We start from the raw sequence: 21,193 nt of genomic DNA on the forward strand, positions 1-21,193 counted from the left end.
CAAACACATTAGGTGACCATAGCTATAACCTTCCGAGGTTATACCTTGTGGTCACGATGTTAGGCGTTCCAAACACGTTCTACGCGAACGACGCGTTAAGATAGCATAAGCTACCTAAACGGGTCGTAATGGGTCGTAAGCACTTAGGTTAGGTTTCATTATAGTATGTAGGCTTTGTTAAACCATATTACACGAGTTTCCATACTCGTTGGTTTACGAACCCGCATACTATCCGATCCTTCCGATTTTGGTCCAATATATTAATATAGCTACCTATTAGGTGCCGTTTGATATCCCGTGATCTCTAGCATTGCGTGATTATTAGACAAGGAATTCAAAGCAATCTCAGGTGAGTACATTGAACCCCTCTTTTACTGTTTTCCAAATTGTTTCGAGGTGAAACACATGTGCCTACTTGTTACTTTCATGCTTTCCATGTTTTCACATCATAAACCTGCTATGTTCGTTAGTACATTATAGTACATTGTTTTACATTACATTTCATGCTATGTATGCCCGTTGTGTGCGTACTTAGTACATTGCTTTACATTACATTTCATGCTATGTATGCCCATTGTGTGCGTACTTAGTACATTGTTTCACATTACATTTCATGCTATCTATGCCCATCGTGTGCATACTTAGTACAATTGTTTACATCACATGCTTTCATTTTGGTATGACATTTAGTTTGTCTAACATGGAACAATACATTCATTAACATTGATCACGCCATTCGTTAGTAGGTAGTGATACCATAGGAATTGACAACTCCCGTTCCTGAAATCCTGGGTTTGTTTGGATTGGAAGGAATGACCGAATTCGATATACATAACTTAGATAAACCTTTAATTTGTTTAAGGGTTTATCGCCACAGTCTCAAGGCTTGGATGTATGCATATTTCACAATACCGCATAAATGTTTATATTAGTATAGCATGCATTGTCCCACAAAACATAACGTTGATTTAAACTATGTTTTACTTCAACACCTTGTTTTTGTGCATTTTACATATGGTTTAGTTGATACACTTCACTTGCCATACATGATATATTTTGAGTACACAATACATGATCTACATTAAACATAAACATTTTGACATTGATATACACATTTGGTGGTTTACATTGAACATAGACATTTCGATATGGTTTACACAATAACGCTTGACAATTGGTTTACACATGAACAAATTACATGGTGGTTGGTTTGGGTAAATTGTTTGAGTAACGTGGCGTAAGTAATATGGTACAAACATGGTGGATACGCCGCTGGTACTTCCTATATATAAATGCTTGTATAATATTACATATCGTAGCGTTTTCTAAATCATTTCAGTTTAGACATATTACATTTTGCACAAATAACATATTCTTCACAAGACATTATTTTTACCAACAACTTATCTTATTCAACTCATTTTACTTGGTTATTCGTTTAACCTTACATTTATCTATACATATCATCTGGCTTTATCGTTTTTCAAATGATTTACAAGACAAAACAATTTACAAGGTTCATGACTGACTGTTATTAAACGTTTTCTTTAAACACAATTCATGAATCCATTTTCACTAAACCTATGTATCTCACAGGCATTTTTATGCTGACGTACCTACTTTCACATGTGTTTTCAGGAGCTATCGTGTAGGATGACAATGGTGACACTAGGGCGGACCTGTGCCTTAGAGACTAAAAATAAAGATAGACTTAGTTAATTATGTTATAAACTCTTTATTTCCTGTTTGAAGACAATGTAACACGTGTGTTGATAAATAAAATGTAACTTTGATTCCCATGGTTATGAAACAATTAATTCTATCCCAACACTCCCCGGCGTTTCCGCCGCGGTTGCATGTTATACGTGGCCGGAGTGTGACATGGATGCAGCAGAAAATAGACAGGCATCAGTTCTGGGGCACTCTTTTGACATATCAACAACATAAACATTGCCACTTCTTTGAGTAACAAGTTTAGTTTTACCATTTTTGATTATTGCTTCAATCTTTTCAACCATCTCTAGTCCAACAATCCTACAACACTCCTTTATGAAGAATGATCCATACCCCTTATCACTCATTTGTGACACACTCAAGCGGTTAAATTTTAGATTGTCTATAAGATTGACATTTTCAAATTTTACATTACCAGATTTCACTGTACCAGACCCCAGAACTTTCTCTTTACTATTATTGCCAAAGGATATATCACCCCCTCCCTGAGTTTTGAAATCTTGAAGAAGGGCTTTACATCCTGTCATGTGCCTGGAGCCTCCACTATTTATATACCAAAGACTATCTAAGCATGCAGAAGCTCCCTTAGCAGCAGCCATCATGGCACAATCACATTGATGATCACCTTCTTCATCAGCTCTAATTTCTTTCTCACCTGCTTTCTTCTCTTCCTCTTTTTCTTTGTTTTCTTTGGACCAAGGGTCTGACAGTGGTTCAATCAGGGTTTCTGAATTTTCTCCCAGCAGTAGTTCATCAGCAACTGCAGTAACCACTGCTTCAGCAACTTCATCCACTGTTTCAGCACTTAGCTGTTCACCTTCAGTTTCTACCCCTTCTGGTATTGTCTCTAATGCCATCAAACAAAATTCATCATTAAAAGTATCATTAGAAGCATAGAGAGCAAAATTTTCATCACCAAGTTCATCAGGCATGGTGCTCCAATCAACAAAGCCTTGAGTGAAAAAGCTTTGCTGATCTGGTTGTACCACTGTTGGAGCAGCTTGTTGAGGTGCAACAGGTTGCACTTGTGCCTGAGGAACAGGGGCTTGAACATTCTGAATTTGTGGAACAGTGGTTTGAACATAATGCACCGGCACAGGGGTTGCAGCATAGTGAGCAGTGTTAACATGTGCTGCAGGGGTATATTGGGTATAGTGCACAGTGCTTTGTTGTTGTGGTCTAGGGTTTGAGCTGGGATGAGTAATTATTGGACCAGTGGTTTGACTCCTCCATTCCCTAGCAAAATGACCTAAGCTATTGCACTTGTAGCACTTAATTTTTGACTTATCCAACCCCACCTTTAAATTCCCATGAAGCCCTGGGAATTTTCTCCCTGTTCTTTTGTAGAATTTACTTGTTCTAACACTAAGCAAAGCCAATTGATGCAAAATGTCCATCTCTTCTAAGTCAGTGGGATCAAAATGTTGCAAATCATTTAGTTCAAAGCATAAGTTATCTGACATCTGGTTTTCACAGTTTGCAGTGAAGGCATAGTTTGCAGAGTGAGAATCAGAGTTGTTAAAATTTCCATCAGCAGTTATGTCAATAAAAGGATCATAACTCTGATCCTTACTATTGCTATCAGATTCTTCCTGACCAAAAAGAGCTGTGCTGCCAAATGAATAGTCATCAACAACTTTACCAGACTCTTGCAACTTCCTTTTCTGGTTTAACTCCTTTTCATAGGTCAGGAGTCTACCATGGAGTTGGGTCAGGGTCAGATCTTTGAACTCAGCTGAATTTCTAGTGACAAAAGCAATTGTGTCCCATTTTTCAGGTAGTGATCTAAGAAACCTATTATTTTGAGTTGCATTTGGAAATGTAACCTTAACAAGTCTTAGCTCACTAATGAGACAAATGAATCGTTCAAACTGTTGGATCAATGATTCACCCTTGATGTGACAGAATGTTTCATACTGCAGATTCAGAATTTCCCTATTGTTTTCAACAACCTCTTCTGTTCCCCCAAATTGTTCCTTCAGTGCATCCCATAGCTCTTTGGCACTGTTACAATGTAACAGTCCAGCATAGATCTCATTTGGTAATGCAGATGCTATGATGCTAAATGCTTTGGTATCGAGTTCGAACTTTTGAAAGTCAGTTTCAGTATAATTTTCAGTTGGTTTAGGTAATAACTTCTTTGCATCATCAGCACTTGGCACCATAGGAACATGGGGACCAAAAACAACAGACCTCCAACATCCAGTACTCTGTTGAGCAAGGATGTGACCCATCCTTCTCTCCCAGATGTTGTATTCATTACGTTTAAGCATAGGTGGTTTAAACAAAGAGCCAATGTTATTTTTATCATCGTGTGATTGTGACGACATCCTGATTGTTTTACAGGCACTGATTAATCAACTTTGATGGTGATTAAACCTTGCTCTGTTTTTCAACGAAACGAATAAACTATCAATATCAATGATTTCGAGCTGAACTATTTATGTCAAAATGATTGTTAAATCAAATTTGACTGTCCAGGCCCTGATACCAATTGTTAGGATCTGAGTTTGGATTGATTGTGATTTGTGTTTGATATAAGATGAATAATGAAATAGTAGTGCAGCGGAAATTAAATGAAACAAACTTTTCACAATCAAACAGGAGAAATGCTTTCAAACATACATTTTCAACAGAGAATCAAATGCTTACATTTATTTAAAACTTTGATTACACTTGCATGTATGCTTACAAACTCCCCCTCACCCTGAGCTCAGTAATTTGTTTGTGCAGGAAGAAGATGGTGAAGAGCTAATAGAACAGTACAGAGCACTGTTCTATTTATAGGCACGAGCAAACCACTGAAGCATCTAAGCTGACGTCACCATGAAAGTGACATCTAACCTCCTAACAAAATCTAACATCTAGCCTATACATACACTGCTATGCTAATAACTGTTATTACAATATAATTCATAAAGTGAACTAAACGACTGCTGCATCCTTCCACTGATGTGAACCCAGCAGTGCTTTATATATTCAGCAGAGCTTGACTTATAGCAGTAGATTGAACATCAGAGTTTTAGTCTATCATCAGCCTTTGTCTTGGGCGGCAGTTGTAGATCAGCAGTTTAATAGAGATCAGTAGTTTGGAGGTCAGCAAATGTTGAAACCACTTTCAAGGGGAGAGATTTGAAGCATAACATCTGCTTATTCTGGATCCACTGCCCTGATCTAGTTTTGGCTTTAATTATCTGTTCCTTTGATAGGGTTCAATCCCAACATCGCGGCCCGAGAGGCTGCGTTTTGCTGGAAAAGTTTGTTTTTTATTACAATTCAGCCCCTAGACTTCCTCTTTTACATGTTTTAAGGGTTTACAAGGTATTTTAAGCATTTTAATCATAGTTAAGGGTATGGAATGTAATTACGTCACAAATCACATATAAAACGAGTATAAACACGTATATTTGTCGTAAATAGTGTCGAAATTGTTTAAGTTTAGCATATAGATTACAAGTTTGAACGTTTGACAACTTTTGCACAAAGTATGAACGAAGTGTCGTATAAATGATGTTTTTGAACGTGTGAACATGTATGAAGTGTATATAACATAAATATAATGAAAACACGAATTTCATTATGATTCAAGTCTCGGATTTTACATCGAGTAAAATGATACGACGATTACAAGAATACAAAGTTTCCAAGAATATAATTACAAACAAGGGTTTCCAAAAATAGAAAGTATGAAATAGCAGGGCGTTACAGTCTCCCCTCCTTTAGGAAATTTCGTCCCGAAATTTAGGAAGAAGTAACGAAAAGATGCGGATACTTGGTCTTCATATCACTCTCGAGTTCCCAAGTAAATTCAGCGCCACGTTTTCCTTCCCATCGAACCTTGTCGATAGGAATTTGACTGCGCCTCAGTTTCTTGACACCTCGGTCCATGATTTTGACAGGTTTCTCCACAAAGTGCAAGGTGTCATTGATTTGGAGATCTTCAAGAGGAACTTGAAGTCCTTCAGCGAGACACTTCTTTAGATTCGAGACATGAAATGTTGGATGAACGTTGTTGAGTTCTTGAGGTAAATCGAGTCGATAATCCACCTTGCCAATCCTTTCGAGTATCTTGAAAGGACCAACATAGCGAGGGGCAAGCTTTCCATTTTTACCAAAACGAACTACTCCTTTCCAAGGAGATACTTTGAGTAGAACATGATCACCAACGTTAAACTCCAAAGGTTTGCGTCTCTTATCAGTGTAGCTCTTTTGTCGACTTCGAGCCTTGAGTAGATTATCACGGATTTGAAGAATCTTATCCGTTGTTTCTTGTATGATCTCAGGACCAGTAAATTTTTTGTCACCAATCTCATGCCAGCTTAAAGGAGATCGGCATTTGCAACCATATAATGCCTCGAAAAGAGCCATTTGAATACTGGAGTAGTAGTTATTGTTGTATGAGAACTTGAGCAATGGTAAATGCACATCCCAACTACCACCAAAGTCGATGACACAAGAACGAAGCATGTCCTCTAGGGTTTGGATAGTACGTTCAGTCTGTCCATCTGTTAGAGGATGAAAGGCCGTACTGAGATTCAAATGAGAACCCATAGCGGACTGAAAAGTTTGCCAAAGACGCGAAGTGAAATGACCATCACGATCAGAAATGATGTCGAGAGGAATACCATGACGGCATATGATTTCGTTCAGTGTAGAGTCGGGCAAGTCGTTCAACCTTGAAATCTTCACGAATGGGATGGAAATGAGCGGTTTTGGTCAAACGATCGATAGTCATCGAAATGCTATCGTGACCAAAAGCCGTACGAGGAAGTTTGGTTATGAGTCCATAGAGATGCTATCCCATTTCCAAACGGGGATTTCAGGTTATTCGAGTAGACAAGAAGGTCGTTGATGCTCGGCTTTGACTTTCGAACAGGTAAGGACTTAGAAACGTATGTGGTAATGTCTCTCTTCGTACCAGGCCACCAATAGGATGTACGTAGATTATGGTACATCTTGTCAGCACCAGGATAAATCGAATACTTGGATTTGTGTGCCCCGTTCATGATGAGTTCACGAAGATTGTCGCGATTTGGCACCCAAATGCAATCACGACAGCATTGAAGACCATCAGATTTCGTAACAAGCAGGTCTTTAGTAGCACCACGTATTTCGACGAACAAGGTTCCTTTGTTGGCGGATGAATATTGAGCTTCACGAATGCAAGTGTCAAGATCGCTAGAGATATGAAAACAACGAATACTACTAACATGAGTCTTGCGACTAAGTGCATCAGCCAGGACATACGCCTTACCAGGGTGATAGCAAATCTCGCAGTCGTAGTCGTTAACTAATTCCACCAACGTCCCTGACACATATTAAGCTCCTTTTGGTTAAAGATGTGTTGTAGGCTCTTTTGGTCAGTGAAAACCACACACTTAGTACCATATAGGTAGTGTCGCCAAATCTTTAACACAAAAACAACTGCGCCAAGCTCGAGGTCGTGGGTAGTATAGTTTTTCTCATGTATTTTGAGTTGACGAGAGGCGTAAGCGATGACTTTGTCTCGTTGCATGAGAACACAACCAAGACCACGATTCGAGGCATCGCAATATACCATGAAGTCATCATTCCCATCAGGAAGAGCGAGAATAGGAGCGTTACAAAGCAAATTCTTAAGAGTTTGAAAAGAGTCCTCTTGTTCAGGACCCCAAGCAAAAGGTTTCTCTTTATGAGTCAGCGAAGTGAGAGGAACAGTGATCTTTGAAAAGTTCGAGATGAATCGGCGGTAATAACCCGCCAATCCTAAGAAAGAACGAATTTCAGAAGGGTTTCTAGGCGCGGTCTGTCACACCCCAAAAATGTCGTAGTGGAATATATAACGTAGTGGTGACGGAAGTTGGTGCCCATTTATATCTTGCTGAAAGATGCATCGTAATGTTGGACATTTCAACTTAACTAAAACATAGATTTTAAAACATAAAGTCTTAAAGTTCGTCACAACCACACCATAGTTAAGTTGTTTTGATCCTTATTACATTGGTCCCAAATAATGTTAAAAGTTTGTCCAAAACATTATCAAACCAAGCATGCATCAACAACAACAAGATACGCCATAATTCCTGAAGCCGAACTCAAGTACCTGAAAAATATGTTAAAATCAAGTGTCAACACAAAGGAGGGTGAGTTCACATATTCAAATTTAAAATAATTTAATCCCTAGGAAAAACTTTCAAATTATGTGTTTATTATAAAAACATCCATATAATTTTCAAGAAAGTTAATTCATTTCCTTGTAAAATAACTCAAGGGTCAGCCGTCACAAGCATTTCCATAGAACCTTCCGACCATAGACATCTTCCCGAGTTTACATATTAAATTGATAGAATCATATGTTCGGACTCGTAAGTTAGCAAGACATTACGAACTATATATTTACAATGAAGGTATAATTAATGCTAGACTATGAACAAAATATCAATTCGTCGTTTGACTTGACACGGAGCGACCGGTCACGATGGGGTTGTCAACCCGATAGATCTACCAACAATTCCTCGCGTGCAATACTTAAATGATTAAACTTGCGCATGGCCCATATCGAGGCCATCTATGATGCATGCCTCACGTACAATATACATATCCTACTAATAATGATAAATTTAATATATATGATGTACGAATTTCCTGAAATCCCTGGGATCAAGCAAATTCGTCCCAACTACACGGTCGTTTTCTCTGAAACACCGTACAAATCCCTGATTCTCCCCGAAACATACTTATTCTCAAAAACTGTTTCTCCCCGAAACATATATATATATATATATATTCACCAAAACTGTTTCTCCCCAAAACATATATATTTTGTGTTTCTCCCCGAAACATATATATTTTCAACAAAACCGTTTCTCCCCGAAACATATATATTTAACAAATCCATATATTTTTAATGAAAATATACATTTTATATATCAAAAGCTATGTTTTATTCAAAAACATTATTAAACCTTTTTAGGCGTGTTCTTCTCCCAAAACATATACAAAACAGTAAAAAGAGGGGGTTTAGTGGCACTCACCTTTGGGTGCGTATTTTAAATAGCGCAATCCCACAAATTGATTTCTACACGTCCTATTATACGTAGGAACGATTTATCAATCAATATATCACAAAAATTCCTAAGTTTCTCTGTATCTTAGAATTTTCACATAACTTTGAGATTTTCTCAAAAAGTTATCATTTTAGATTATGTTGCACGTTAATATATATATGAGTTCATATATATATATATATATATATATATATATATATATATATATATATATATACTAGTCGTTTACCCGCGCGATGCGGCGGGAAATATATCACTTAGGCTGGTGAGTTTAGGGCTATGTATGGGGCGGTTCGGTTTTGAGCCATAACCAAAACCAAATTCGCGATGCAACAGAAAACACAATACTTGTTAGTAATTCTAAGGGTGTGCATGAGAACGTTCAGTTCAGTTGGGTCATAACTAAAATCTAAATTTTCGGTTAAGGTACTTGAAAACCGGTCACGGGGATTTAAAGAGTTTTAAAAGCATGTAAACAAACCGAACTGCGCCAAGTCAACAAAAGCACAACCATAAGCTCAAAACTAATCAAACCAATCCGCCTTCGATTGTTTTTTCTAACAAGCGAAAACGTTCAACCCAATTTGTGTTTTTTAACATTTTGTGTATAACTTATAAACATATCAAAAGGATAAAATTTAGACAAACTTACGCCTATACAGAAGTTCCATGAATAGAATGTTGCTTAACGACCCTGCAAGGCAAACACCATATGTTCATCATCGGAAGCTGAGCAACTCTTTCTATGACCCACTTGGAAGGGAGTTAACTATAACTACGTCAACACCACGGTCAACGAAGCAGGATATCCTTATGGATATGATTTTGCTGTTTGCTAAACGTTAAGTCGTTTGAAATTATGTATAACAAATGTTAAAAAGTATTAAATCCATATAAATTGACGTTTTACCCAAGATAATGAAATATCATACAATAGGCAAGTTTAGATGTTGGGGGCATGGGGCCCACTCAATTATACCATTATGTGTCTAGCAAATGATCTAATTTAACAAAAAAAAATGGGTTAGGACTAAAGGATAAAGCGTGCAAAATTTTAAAAAAATAAGTACAAAACTCGTCAATTTAAAGACAAACGACATCGTCTGAAATTGAATATAAAGATAAAGAACAAAACTTGAAATTCACTCATTTTATAATATAAAATAAATCTTATACAAATACATCTATGAATAAGTCTATTACATCCCTTAACGAAAAACATTAAAGCAATTTGCAACAAGTGATAGTATTGAAGCATCAATAATTGATATTTGACGGTAACAATTTCAAATTAAATAAGTTTTGTGACAGAACTCAAGCTCGTCTTACTCCTAACAAAAGTAACATACATAAACCTCATTTCTTAATTCCACGTATCATATTAAAATTTAATTTTAACACAATGTGTTATATTTGTAATAATAAATTAAACCTCATGTTTTTTATAATCCTGACAACCGTTTTATTTACTAAATTAAAAGGCTTTGGTTCTATTTACCCATATTCAACCCACTTCTCACAGTTCCATAAATCATTAGCAAATTTGTAAGAGAATCAAAGGTTTGAAGGCGGCTAAGCACCCATTATGAAAAAGCTCGTACAGAAAAGGTGGGTGGAGGAGAGATGAGCCACCCGCTATAAGTTTATATAAAAGTTAAAGAGAGGCGTTTACATTAGCGTTGGAACTTAGAAGCACCCAAATTATAAATTAAGGTGGTTATAACTTATAACTTATAAGCAGCCATATCATAATTTGAAGTGGTTATTTCTTTATGAAGTATCATAACTTTAATCACTTATATAACATCTACGTATGTGATTTTCTTTAATCTCCAACTTATATTATTAGTTTTAGAATATTTAAGTTCATAAAAATTGTTATGAACTCTTGAAAGTTACAATCTGATCACAAGTTGAGAAATAAATATATTACAACATGGTCGTTACATTTTTTTCGTACCAATAGGTCTTGAACACAAAGGCACCAGACACTGATGCAGCAAGTCAAAATACCATGAACATGTTTACAAATTGTCTGTCATTTAATTGCATCAAGTATATGCAACTTCCAACATCAATATTGGCAACAATCTACAAATTGAAAATTAACACATTTACCCATCAACCTTCCGGACAGATGTCAGATGGCAACTTCAAGAGGTTTCACTCCAAACAATATTTAGTATCAAATAAGTTGTTCAGCCTCCTTTTACCACAATGGAACGACTACTTTCAACAATCTACAAATTGGAACGGCTACTTTCATTAAACGACCCTAGCAAAAACTGATTCAAGCTAAAAACACATAGGTGAAAGTTACTTGGTTATACTTCTAATTGGTTCCTTAAGTTTAAAAAGTGCACCTCTTGCGCACCCTTGGTTTTAAAATACGCTCATGATGCCCACGTAATGTGTGGTGCACCTGAGGCATGAGGCAATCAAAAACACGACTCAAGAGCCAGATCCATGAAGCACTGCTTCATGTGTGCGTCGAAATTGGTCAAATATAGGGTCCGGAAGAGACTCATGTTTAAAAATTGGTAACAAAAGCGTAAATGAAAAAAAATATATTTCCTGCAGCTGTTACAACAGTTCCTTGTTTGCCTAGCATCCATCAAAAAGCAAAAAACAAAAGTTATTTTCTTTACCTGAAGAATTTGGTGGAACACATAAAAATCATTTTCTTTATCTTAGAGGACCGGAAATATATGGATAGAACAGAATGCCCACAACTACCTACCTTCAGATGAGTTCTTAACTATTCAATTTTATTTATTTCCTTATCATGGAAATTTGTTTAGGATTAAATCCGACAAAATACTGACCAAAGTTAGCTGAAACGAAATTGCTTGTGTCTGGAATCTAAAAGCAAACTGATCAAAGAACACCCAAACGATGACCTGAAATAAAATCGAACTTAATGAGACAAAATCGGATGAATCGGGCTGTTTCCAAAATGATGGGGAACCTTGGCTGTGTCCAACCCAACCTTTATTTGTTTGAGCAAGTCCAGCTGGATCTTTTGACATGTAAGCATAGGTAACTGGCATTGGTTGTGGGATGGAAGCAGCGGCATCGAGTGGAAGCATGCCGCCAACACCCGCCATGCCGTAAGATACGGGAAGCATTCCGCTGCCGACACCCGCCGCCATATTTGCATCTGCTATGTTCCTAGCTGGTCCACGGTACATACGTCCTCTTGGAACCATCTGAGAAACGTCAATCAATCACCAAATTATTATCAAAACAGTTAATGTTCACTCAACAGTAAAACTTAAAGTTTGTAGTTCTACAAGGCTGCAAGCGAACCGAAGCGAACAACCCGTGAACCGTTTGGCAGTGTGTTCGTTCGTTTAATAAAGAAACGAACATGAACAGGCGATTCCGTTCGTTTAGTTAAATGAACTGTACATGAACAGAGTCAGCGTTCGTTCATTTATGTCCGTGAACGTTCGGTAACGTGTTCGTTTATGTTAGATGTTCATTAGTGTTTTTAGTTTTTATGTTTTAACACAAGAAAGCAAGTCTGATCTATTTTAAGAGTGTTACCTTATCATCGATGGTATCAAACTTGGTTAGCAAAATTCCATCAATCAACCTCGGGATCGGTGAGGGTGAAAGGTCAGCTAGATTCTGTTAGGAATGGAATGAACAAGCTGTTAAACCGCATGTATTTAAAAAGTAAAAACTTAATCTACCCTATGAATTATGAATGTGATGTGTTAAGAATGACGACAGACTCAATACCTGATTGAACTTTGATAGTTGATCAACAGCATCATTCCCGACCAACGCCTCACCGACAAAAAGTACGACGTCCGGACTGTTGACGTATATAAGCTTAGATAGTGCACGCATCAACGGTTCGTTGTCCTACATCCGACCAGCTGTGTCAACAAAAAGGTTTGACCCGTTGCGGGTAGCTCAAGGACTTGCTGCCTGAAAAGTAGATGGAGTTACGATTGGCTCAAGTACTTGGCGCCTGACAAAGCAGATGGAGTTACGACATCCCAAGCAATAGCTTTAAAACCAAAATGCCAAATGCAATGCAATGCAAATTAAGTCATGCTAGCATAATCAAGTATTACAAATTTATAACCCTTTTAAAGATTAATAATGAGTATGGTAACTAAAATTCAAGCTGCATCCAAATTATAATTTTAATCACTCAACCTAACTCCATACCTCATTGTTCGATTCAACTCAGTTCACTTACACATTACACCTGAAAAGAGAATACAAACCAGAAAACTTATTTACATTTACACCCCAGTTCTCATTTATTGATTCTATATGTTTGATTGATACAAAACATACATGTGATGTTCTTCTAACTGCAGGAATAAAATTACCAAAAAGTCAGTGCCTCCACATAAAAACTGTTAATTCAAATACCCACAAATCATAACCAGTTAAACAAAATGACTCATTTAAACTAAAAATCCATCCCATACTGAGATCTGAGAACAATGTAAGTACCTTTAGGGATCTCCATTCAGAAACCATCCATTTTGATGATGCAGTATCGCCTACGCCAACTGGTGAAACCTAGATCTGCAACTTTAGAGCAAAAAGAAAAAATCAAATTCGAGATCTGAAGCTTGTGACCTAAACAAATAAAAAAGAGGTAGTCGGACATACCTCAGTTTGTCGGAACCTACCTCAACCACCATCTAAAACCGGAACTCGTCTCTATTGCCACCGATCGGCTTGAGAATTATACCACCGTAACCGTAGTCGTCGGATTTAACACTACACACCACACCGTCTTTAGATCTTGTGAAATCTTGCTCATACATCACCGATTGGCAGACCAAACACCCCCTAACAACAATAATCTTTCATTTAGCATAATAAAAAGACATTGAGTAGAATAGCGGCCATACCTTGCTCATACGTCACTGATTGGCAGATCCAAACCCTTCACCACCTTCAAACTCAGTCGATTGGGTGTCGTATAGAGAGAGATTCGCTGATCTGGTGTCATTGAGAAAGCCAGATCTTGCATCACCAAGAGAAACCCTAGATCTCTTTTTGAATCGCCAGATCTTGCAGCTCGATGGGGCGGATAAAATGCTCTGAGAATGAGAAACCCTAATTGTGAACCCCGTGTGTTTTTTGAGTGGAGGGCATAATTGGAATTATAAATTATATTGTGCTTTACAGGGTTGTACAACATGCTTTAGGGGTGTTTTAAAGAAATTTATATGACCTTAAGAAGTCCTTCTAATATGCTTATTAATATAGTATAGATATATATTTATATACACTATATATAATATACATATTCAAAGGACTTCTTAAGGTCATTGAAATTTCCTTAAAACACCCCTAAAGCATGATGTACAAGTCTTTTAAGCACCAGAAAACTTCACTTTCAACTTATACCCTTTATCCTACACTAAACACGCGGACACACAAACTAGGGTTTCTCTCATCTCTCATTTGGTCCGCCGCTCATCCTCTCATCCTCTGCTCTCTCTCTATGGCGATTGCTATATGGCGACTTCATCATCAGGCCTCTCTCTCGGATCTTGCCAGATCTCTCACCAGATCTGTGAGGATTTCACCAGATCGATGAAGGTAACCTCCTTTTCTCTCTCTCTCTCTCTCTCAAATTCGTCAACAACGCTGAACCACGGGGTTAAATCTAGAGCATCTGCCATCATCTTCTCTTTGCTACTTTGTGTAGGTGGTCTCATTTAGGGCTTTTGATTTTTGTTTCTATCTATTGATTTATTTAATCACATACATGGTGGAAGGATTGTCCATTGATTTTTGCTCAGTTGGTATTTGGTATATAAAATACGAATGTATGAACCGTTCTAAGCTTTGAAATATCTTTAGATTCTTTCAGTTGTTGGACTTCTTCAAGACGATATGGACCCCATGGTCTCTGTGATGAAAGTCGAGAAGGCACCTTTAGAGTCTTATGCTGATATTGGTGGGCTGGATGCCCAAATACAAGAAATCAAGGAGGCAGTTGAGCTTCCTTTAACTCACCCTGAGTTATATGAAGACATCGGTATTAAACCTCCAAAGGGCGCTATACTTTACGGAGAACCGGGAACAGGCAAGACATTGCTTACAAAGGTGTGTATTTTAAGCTTCCATTTAGACAATTTCATGTTAAAAATAACCAAACATATATAAGAAGTCTTCCTTTTTGCTTTATTTTTTGTATTTGAAACTTTTGTATGTTGTTCAGGCTGCAACAAACTCCACATCAGCAACGTTCTTACGTGTTGTTGGAAGTGAGTAAATTCAAAAGTATCTTGGGGATGGTCCTAAGCTGGTCAGAGAACTCTTCAGGGTTGCTGATGACCTATCTCCGTCTATTGTTTTCATCGATGAAATTGACGTTGTTGGTACAAAGAGGTATGTTTATGGATTTCTTTATAAATCTTGGAAGATTTGTTACGAGAAAGAGGGCTAACTAGGGTTCTTGATGCAGATACGATACCCACTCTGGCGGTGAACGTGAAATTCAAAGGACTATGTTGGAGTTATTGAACCAGTTGGATGGTTTTGATTCGAGAGGTGATGTTAAGGTGATACTTGCAACTAACAAAATTGAAAGTCTTGATCCGGCTTTGCTACGTCCTGGTCGTATTGATAGGAAGATAGAGTTCCCGCTTCCCGACATTGATCATGATGGGAATTATAGTTGCTGGTCTTGATGGTGATTATGTAAGGTGTGCTTTTAAAAGATCAACTCTTGATTTTGTTAATGTTTGTTTCTTGAACTGCAAATTCAAAAAAAAAAAAAAAAAATCTTGATCCTGTTAATGAGTGTGAGTTTGATATATGTGTGTTTCTGAATTGTACAATGGTGAAAGAGAATAAAGAAATGATGGGTCTGCTGGTCTGGTGACACTACGTCAGAGGAAGATGTAAAGGAATAGAGTGTTGATTCAAGAGGCAAACAAATGGGCGTGAAGCATCCAAAGTTGAATCTGATGAGAGGGGGACGCCAGCTGGCACCATTGGTGATATGCAACCGACAGGTGCCAGTCAACTTGATCGGATCATTCAAGATGATGAAACTACCGACCCAACAATTGACGAAAATCCAGCCCAACAATTGCCGAAAATCCAACCCTTACTGTGCTGAAAATCCAACCCTTAACTATATAGTCTGTTATGTTTAACAGGTCAAAGGGGAGCCAAGTATTGGTGCAACCGAGTACACAATTGCAATTGATATTTTGTCTCTAGGTTGTGTTCTTGCAGAGTTATATCGTGAACAGGTTCTTTGTACAAACTCTATACATTAAGCCATAATTTATTATGATTTTTGAAGTTCAGTGCTACATCTTCTAGAGATTATGAATGTAGGTTCTATGTGAAGATTTTATTTTATATTTTACATATCAATTCTGCTTATTAATTTTTTTTTTATTTTTTTTCTTCTTCTTTGATTAGGTCCTTGGCAGTCCAACTGATGAAGAAGTTATAGGCATGAACCCAGACTTCCAAGGCTTTGAGCACCTCCCACATAGCAAGGCTCAACCGTGACACAAAGTGAGAATCCTCTTGCCTTTAAGCTCCACCGATGATAATTCTGTAACACAGTTTTCTGACCCAATAATGTGATATAGATTTTCCACAAGTGGATGCCCCCAAAAGAAGCTATATATCTTGTTTCAAGACTCCTCCAGTATTCCAAACTTGAGATGCACTGCTGTAAGTGACACTGTCTTCAATATTACTTGTGTTCTTATGCATTGTTCAATATGTTTTTCGTCTATTTATTTTTCATCACCATCTTTTCAAAACAGCAGCAAGGGAGAGAGAGAGAGAGATGGTCTTGATTCTTCAATGATCCCATTTAACTATTTGAGGGCTTCATAATCACATGGGTACAGGTGCTCCGCTGACCTCTAAGGCCGCTCACCGTTGTTTGGGGAGTCGCCTGCTTTTGTGCTTCTCAGAATCTTATGTGACAAGACATCTAAGGTAACCAACATAAACACTCATAAGCTATTCAGTGAAGACCCTCAACGACAACATGATAAGGTAAAGCATCGGTGGTTAAAGTTGTTTTTGGTGCGCATCATCAACAATCATGGAGGCAAAGCATTGGTATGTTGTACATTAGTTAGTAAAAGTGGTACATATGAATGTTGTAATCCAGAATTATCATGGAGGTTTGTCAATGTATTTGTAAAGTTATTATGATGGAAATTTAAAATTAATTTTTAATGTATTTATATACTAATATGCAAGATCTGTGAATGGTTCCATCTGCAAGGAATTGGGAGGGCAACAAGATGTTGGTGGCATCTTAGTTGGTGGAGCTTCTCTCAAGGTAAATTTGATCATTAACACCTTTTTCTTAGTTTATAGTTTTTATTTTGCATATGTAACTTGAATTCATTGATATTATCAAGGCTGTTGAAGTAAAGAAAAGTGCATGAGTTTTCACTTGATATCGTCTTAATCTTTCAGCCACGCCCATTGCCTGTTTTTCAGGTAGGGAGCAACAACTTCCAAGTTCGTCTTTACTATTCAGGTAGTATGCAAACAGAGGTGAGCATTTGAATCTCAAGTGTGCTGAAAAGACCAGAATTTTGGTGCCCAAAGTTAAGGTATTTTTGTTTCATAATAGGAGAGAAATTATGTTTACAAGGTAAATGAATTAACAATTCTTAGTTGCACACGTATGATGATAAACAGATAGCATGAAGAATAGATTACCTTGCTGGTATAGAAGATGTGAAAAAGTTATATATTCAGGTATGACTTTTTACCTATTTGCTGACCTCTCTTTTGCAACTTTGATAATAAATTAGTTGATAAACTTTTGTATTGCTGTGTAAGAGTGTTTTTACTTATACTTGCCTAAACAACTTCAAGAAATGTTGCTTGTGGGGCAAAATGTAAACAACTGGATGGATACCAAGTTCTGTGATAACCCCCATCTCAAAATAATTTTGTTAGAAGTGGTGGCCAGCTAGGTGGAGTGCTTTTACTCAACCTACCAAATACCCCTAAGCAAAAGCCAGGTTACCTATTTTGCTACACCGGATTATATATTTACGTTAATATACTACTTTTTGTGAAGCTTCATCTGAGTTAGCTGAAAAGGAATGCACCTACGAAACATACAAGACATGTATTGTTAGCAAGGTGTGTTATGTCCCTCTAAATATGTGTGTGCCTTCAAGGGTTATGTTTGTGCTACCAATTGAAATTTAATTCTAATTTGATACCAATTAAACCTATTTTTTTATACTTGTTTGGCCAAAAACTATTTCGCTTCGGTTTTTGGCATGGAGAACTGGAACCAACCATTCCAAAACCTACGATTCGTACAGAATCGGTTTCAAACAGTTTTGGTTTGGGTTGGTTTTGCCAAACTGGTTCGGTTAACGAGTTTCTTGTTCATCGATAAATGAAGGTAATCAACCCACTAGGTGTTAGAATCTGTATCATCTAAGTGTTTGGGTATTTTGGTTAAAAGAGTCCGTTCGGTGAATTCTCATATAAATACTGTGTCTTGGTTAACCATTTATAATATTTTAGTTTTAGGTACCCTTGCGTTTACGTTTCTATTAAAATTCGCTAGAACTCACCGCAAAGCACGGGTGAACCCACTAAAGGATTGATAAAGTAACAAGGACCAGTTTCGCGTTGTAAATTGTTGCCGCAAAGCACGGGTGAACCCACTTAAGGTATACTTGCTAAAGAATGGTTACTTTCATGTGGTGTTCCTAAGTTCATACTATTGCGCATAAATTTCTTTATTTAAATTAATTGTAGCTATAAGTACTCCTTGGATTAATATTATTGTCTTCGGTATAGGATTTACATGAGACCGCGAAGATGGTAGCTGATAAGACGATGCGAACAGCGCAAGGGTCCAGCGCAAGGGCCGTTTTAAAGTCTTTTCTGCAGATCATAATCCAAAGGCTTTAGCCTTCAATTCGAGTGGTATTACCATTCCCCCAGTATCAAGCGTGTCAGCTGCTTCAGTTATTCCATACTTGCAATCCCTTTTGCACCATCATAATACTCAACGCGTACGTGTCTGATTATTTAGATTCTATATTATTACCATACATTTCCTGTCTGAGCTGACACTTCTCTATGCTATCCAGGATGAACTACTTAAGTTAATAAAGCTTTCAGAGCAAAGTTAAGGTACATGATCTCTTTTGTTTTCTCCTAATCAGGTATATCCATATTCAATGTTTTTTAATCATAATTAATTTATAACTATTTACATTAACTAATGTTGGTGATATGGTGTAGCTGGCGTTTGAGTGGTTCAAAATATTTTTTTTCGCTCTTTTGATCTATGAAAAAATAATTAAATTTGTAATTACCGATGTTGTATTTAATTAAATATATATAAAAAACAAAGATAAACCATAAATAAATATATGTATCATATATAAATATACACACATATTTTATAAAATATAGAAATTATATATTTTGATTCAGATAATCAAGATAATTAGGTCGTTTGAACGGTCTTAAAGAGACCCAAACAACATTTGAGGTCTGTTTCTCATATAAAAGTTATATGTTGAGTTGGTTAAGAAAATAAAAAGAATTGTGTTTATATGAATTGAATTCCAAATTCGGCTTTTAAAATGATTTTGAACCTATAAATTTCACATTAATTTCCAGTTTTGAATAGAGCCAAACAATATTTGAAGTCTGATCCTGCTATGAATTTCCCAATTGACAATTTTTGAAGCATTATTTTTTATAAATTTCTTATTAAAATAATGCTTAAATTTATATTAACCAATAAGATTAGGAGTGAGAAATTATAGAGTGACCAGTCAAGTAATACACTGACCAGTTAAACAGAGAAGCAGTTTACAGCTGTCAAGTTTTACTGTTGCACGCAAATGGTATTTTTACTACTAACGAGACTTACTTTTACATGCAGCCGTAAAGCAAACACCATTCAGAGTTGTCTGTCAGAGAGCTTGCTTTTTACATGCAGCCGTAAAGCAATAACTATTCAGAGTTGTCTAACATGGAGCATGCTTGGAAGTTTATAAATTCAACATCAAGCTCAACACTCTACAGCCACCGTTTCGCCACCCCATGTCATACAAATTTCCAGACATTATCTTATACGTTTAGTATAGATACACCGTAGTTTAATAGATGTACACAAAATTTCTTAATTACTTTTCCATCACGCAACCATTTGATATCACCTTTTCAAAACTTCTCCGACTTCTGTCGTTTAAATAACAAAATTGTGACATCTGTGTCACTTCAACCATCAAACAAATACCAAACAAATGAAATATTGTATTTCATACTTGGTATTTGTATAAACATGTGTATCAGTTGCTTATATCAACTCTTGTTCGATTTCGGGCTCTAAATCGCTTTCTGGAAGGTTATACGCGCACTGATACGTAAATATAACCAGTTTAATGCAACAAACACTCCGGAATAGTGGCATAGGCTTAGCATACCTTAAATAACCTTTACATAACTTAGAAATAAGTTTTGGATAGTTTGGTATGTCGAAATCAGGTTTATTTGCTTACAAGGACTAAATTCGACAAACTGCGAAAGTATGTCGATTAGTACTGTAATGGACATTCCGGAACTTGATAATAAGTTAAACATACCCTAAATATCCTTTACATAGCTTAGAATAGGCCTTGAGTGGTTCGGTATGCTAAAATAAACTTTATGCTCATTCAGGGACTAAAAGCGTTAAAAAGTGCATAAGTTTGCATTTTTGCGCATATCTTACGTTCTGAATACATCTGGACATCCAAAAACTTATGTAAGCATTAAAATATTTTATTTTAGTGTTTGGCTTGTCAAAAATTCATTTGTCGCGTGATTTGGATGGTTTTTGCGTCCGTTATGACTTCCTTCGTAATTAACCGAACAACGCAACCGTACGACCAAACGAACCGACAATCGACATATTTTTGAACACATTTTAAGTTCCCTATACTTTAACCTCATTTTAGAGCTTTGAAATGAAGTTAACGGGGCTTAAACGTGTCAAAAATGCATCGAAAACCAAGTTCGGAGTCACAGGGGCCTGTTCTGCCAATTTTGCAAAGTTGCTGCTAGCACCTAGGGTCCTTACGGACCGTATGGGACCTCTTATGGTCCGTAAAGGAGTCCCAGACTAGCAGACTTGCAGAAACATTGAACCTGGCCTCTATATCATGCTCCAATGGTTTTTAACCCCTGATTTTGATTATATGGACTAGTATTTGGGCACCCCTTGTATGGCAAAACCTTGTGCCCACTTGTATGGCCAAGATTGTGCCTTCTTTTCCAAGAAATGATCCTAACGGTTACCCGAAAACTATAAATACCCCTCACCCTTTTACTTGCAAACCCACATTTGATCTGATTCTACACTCTCTAAGTGGAAGTTTATGCTTCCTACCTGAGAGTGAATCGAG

General features: G+C 37.0%; 1 protein-coding gene, 1 long non-coding RNA gene and 1 pseudogene across 9 annotated transcripts; 1 reads left to right on the plus strand and 2 right to left on the minus strand.

The window, feature by feature from the left end:
- Positions 1-10,708: 10,708 nt before the first annotated feature.
- Positions 10,709-12,671, minus strand: LOC110881968. 3 transcript variants are annotated; one of them, XR_004868884.1, is made up of 5 exons: positions 12,528-12,671; positions 12,330-12,413; positions 11,770-11,989; positions 11,606-11,680; positions 10,710-11,020 (listed from the first exon to the last, which is right to left on the minus strand). XR_004868884.1 is itself a non-coding variant. In XM_035978471.1 (4 exons), the coding sequence occupies exons 1-4, from the start codon at positions 12,636-12,638 to the stop codon at positions 10,979-10,981; spliced, it is 621 nt and encodes a 206-aa protein (XP_035834364.1). In that variant the 5' UTR covers positions 12,639-12,671; the 3' UTR covers positions 10,709-10,978. The 3 variants fall into 3 exon arrangements, 2 of the variants coding, with proteins under 2 accessions (XP_035834364.1, XP_021985779.1); XM_035978471.1 differs by having other exon boundaries at positions 10,709-11,020; positions 11,606-11,989; XM_022130087.2 differs by lacking the exon at positions 10,710-11,020 and having other exon boundaries at positions 11,244-11,680.
- A 15-nt stretch (positions 12,672-12,686) lies between these two features.
- Positions 12,687-13,889, minus strand: LOC110881966. Of its 5 annotated transcripts, none has more exons than XR_004868886.1 (5): positions 13,667-13,889; positions 13,422-13,604; positions 13,260-13,340; positions 13,098-13,159; positions 12,965-13,005 (listed from the first exon to the last, which is right to left on the minus strand). It is a non-coding gene; the product is annotated as an uncharacterized LOC110881966 (long non-coding RNA). The 5 variants fall into 5 exon arrangements; XR_004868887.1 differs by having other exon boundaries at positions 12,968-13,005; positions 13,098-13,114; positions 13,667-13,880; XR_004868888.1 differs by lacking the exons at positions 12,965-13,005; positions 13,098-13,159 and adding an exon at positions 12,687-12,719 and having other exon boundaries at positions 13,667-13,878.
- A 308-nt stretch (positions 13,890-14,197) lies between these two features.
- LOC110885242 lies at positions 14,198-19,976 on the plus strand (annotated as a pseudogene). The gene is made up of 15 exons (XR_002561996.2): positions 14,198-14,363; positions 14,628-14,873; positions 14,989-15,158; positions 15,235-15,475; positions 15,620-16,030; positions 16,206-16,304; positions 16,382-16,466; positions 16,562-17,091; positions 17,256-17,371; positions 17,460-17,519; positions 17,848-17,912; positions 18,309-18,457; positions 18,588-18,805; positions 18,884-18,926; positions 19,690-19,976. The product of XR_002561996.2 is annotated as a 26S proteasome regulatory subunit 4 homolog A-like (transcript).
- Positions 19,977-21,193: the final 1,217 nt, after the last annotated feature.

Source organism: Helianthus annuus, chromosome 10 (assembly GCF_002127325.2).
Source record: "Helianthus annuus cultivar XRQ/B chromosome 10, HanXRQr2.0-SUNRISE, whole genome shotgun sequence".
Taxonomy (NCBI): Eukaryota; Viridiplantae; Streptophyta; class Magnoliopsida; order Asterales; family Asteraceae; genus Helianthus; species Helianthus annuus.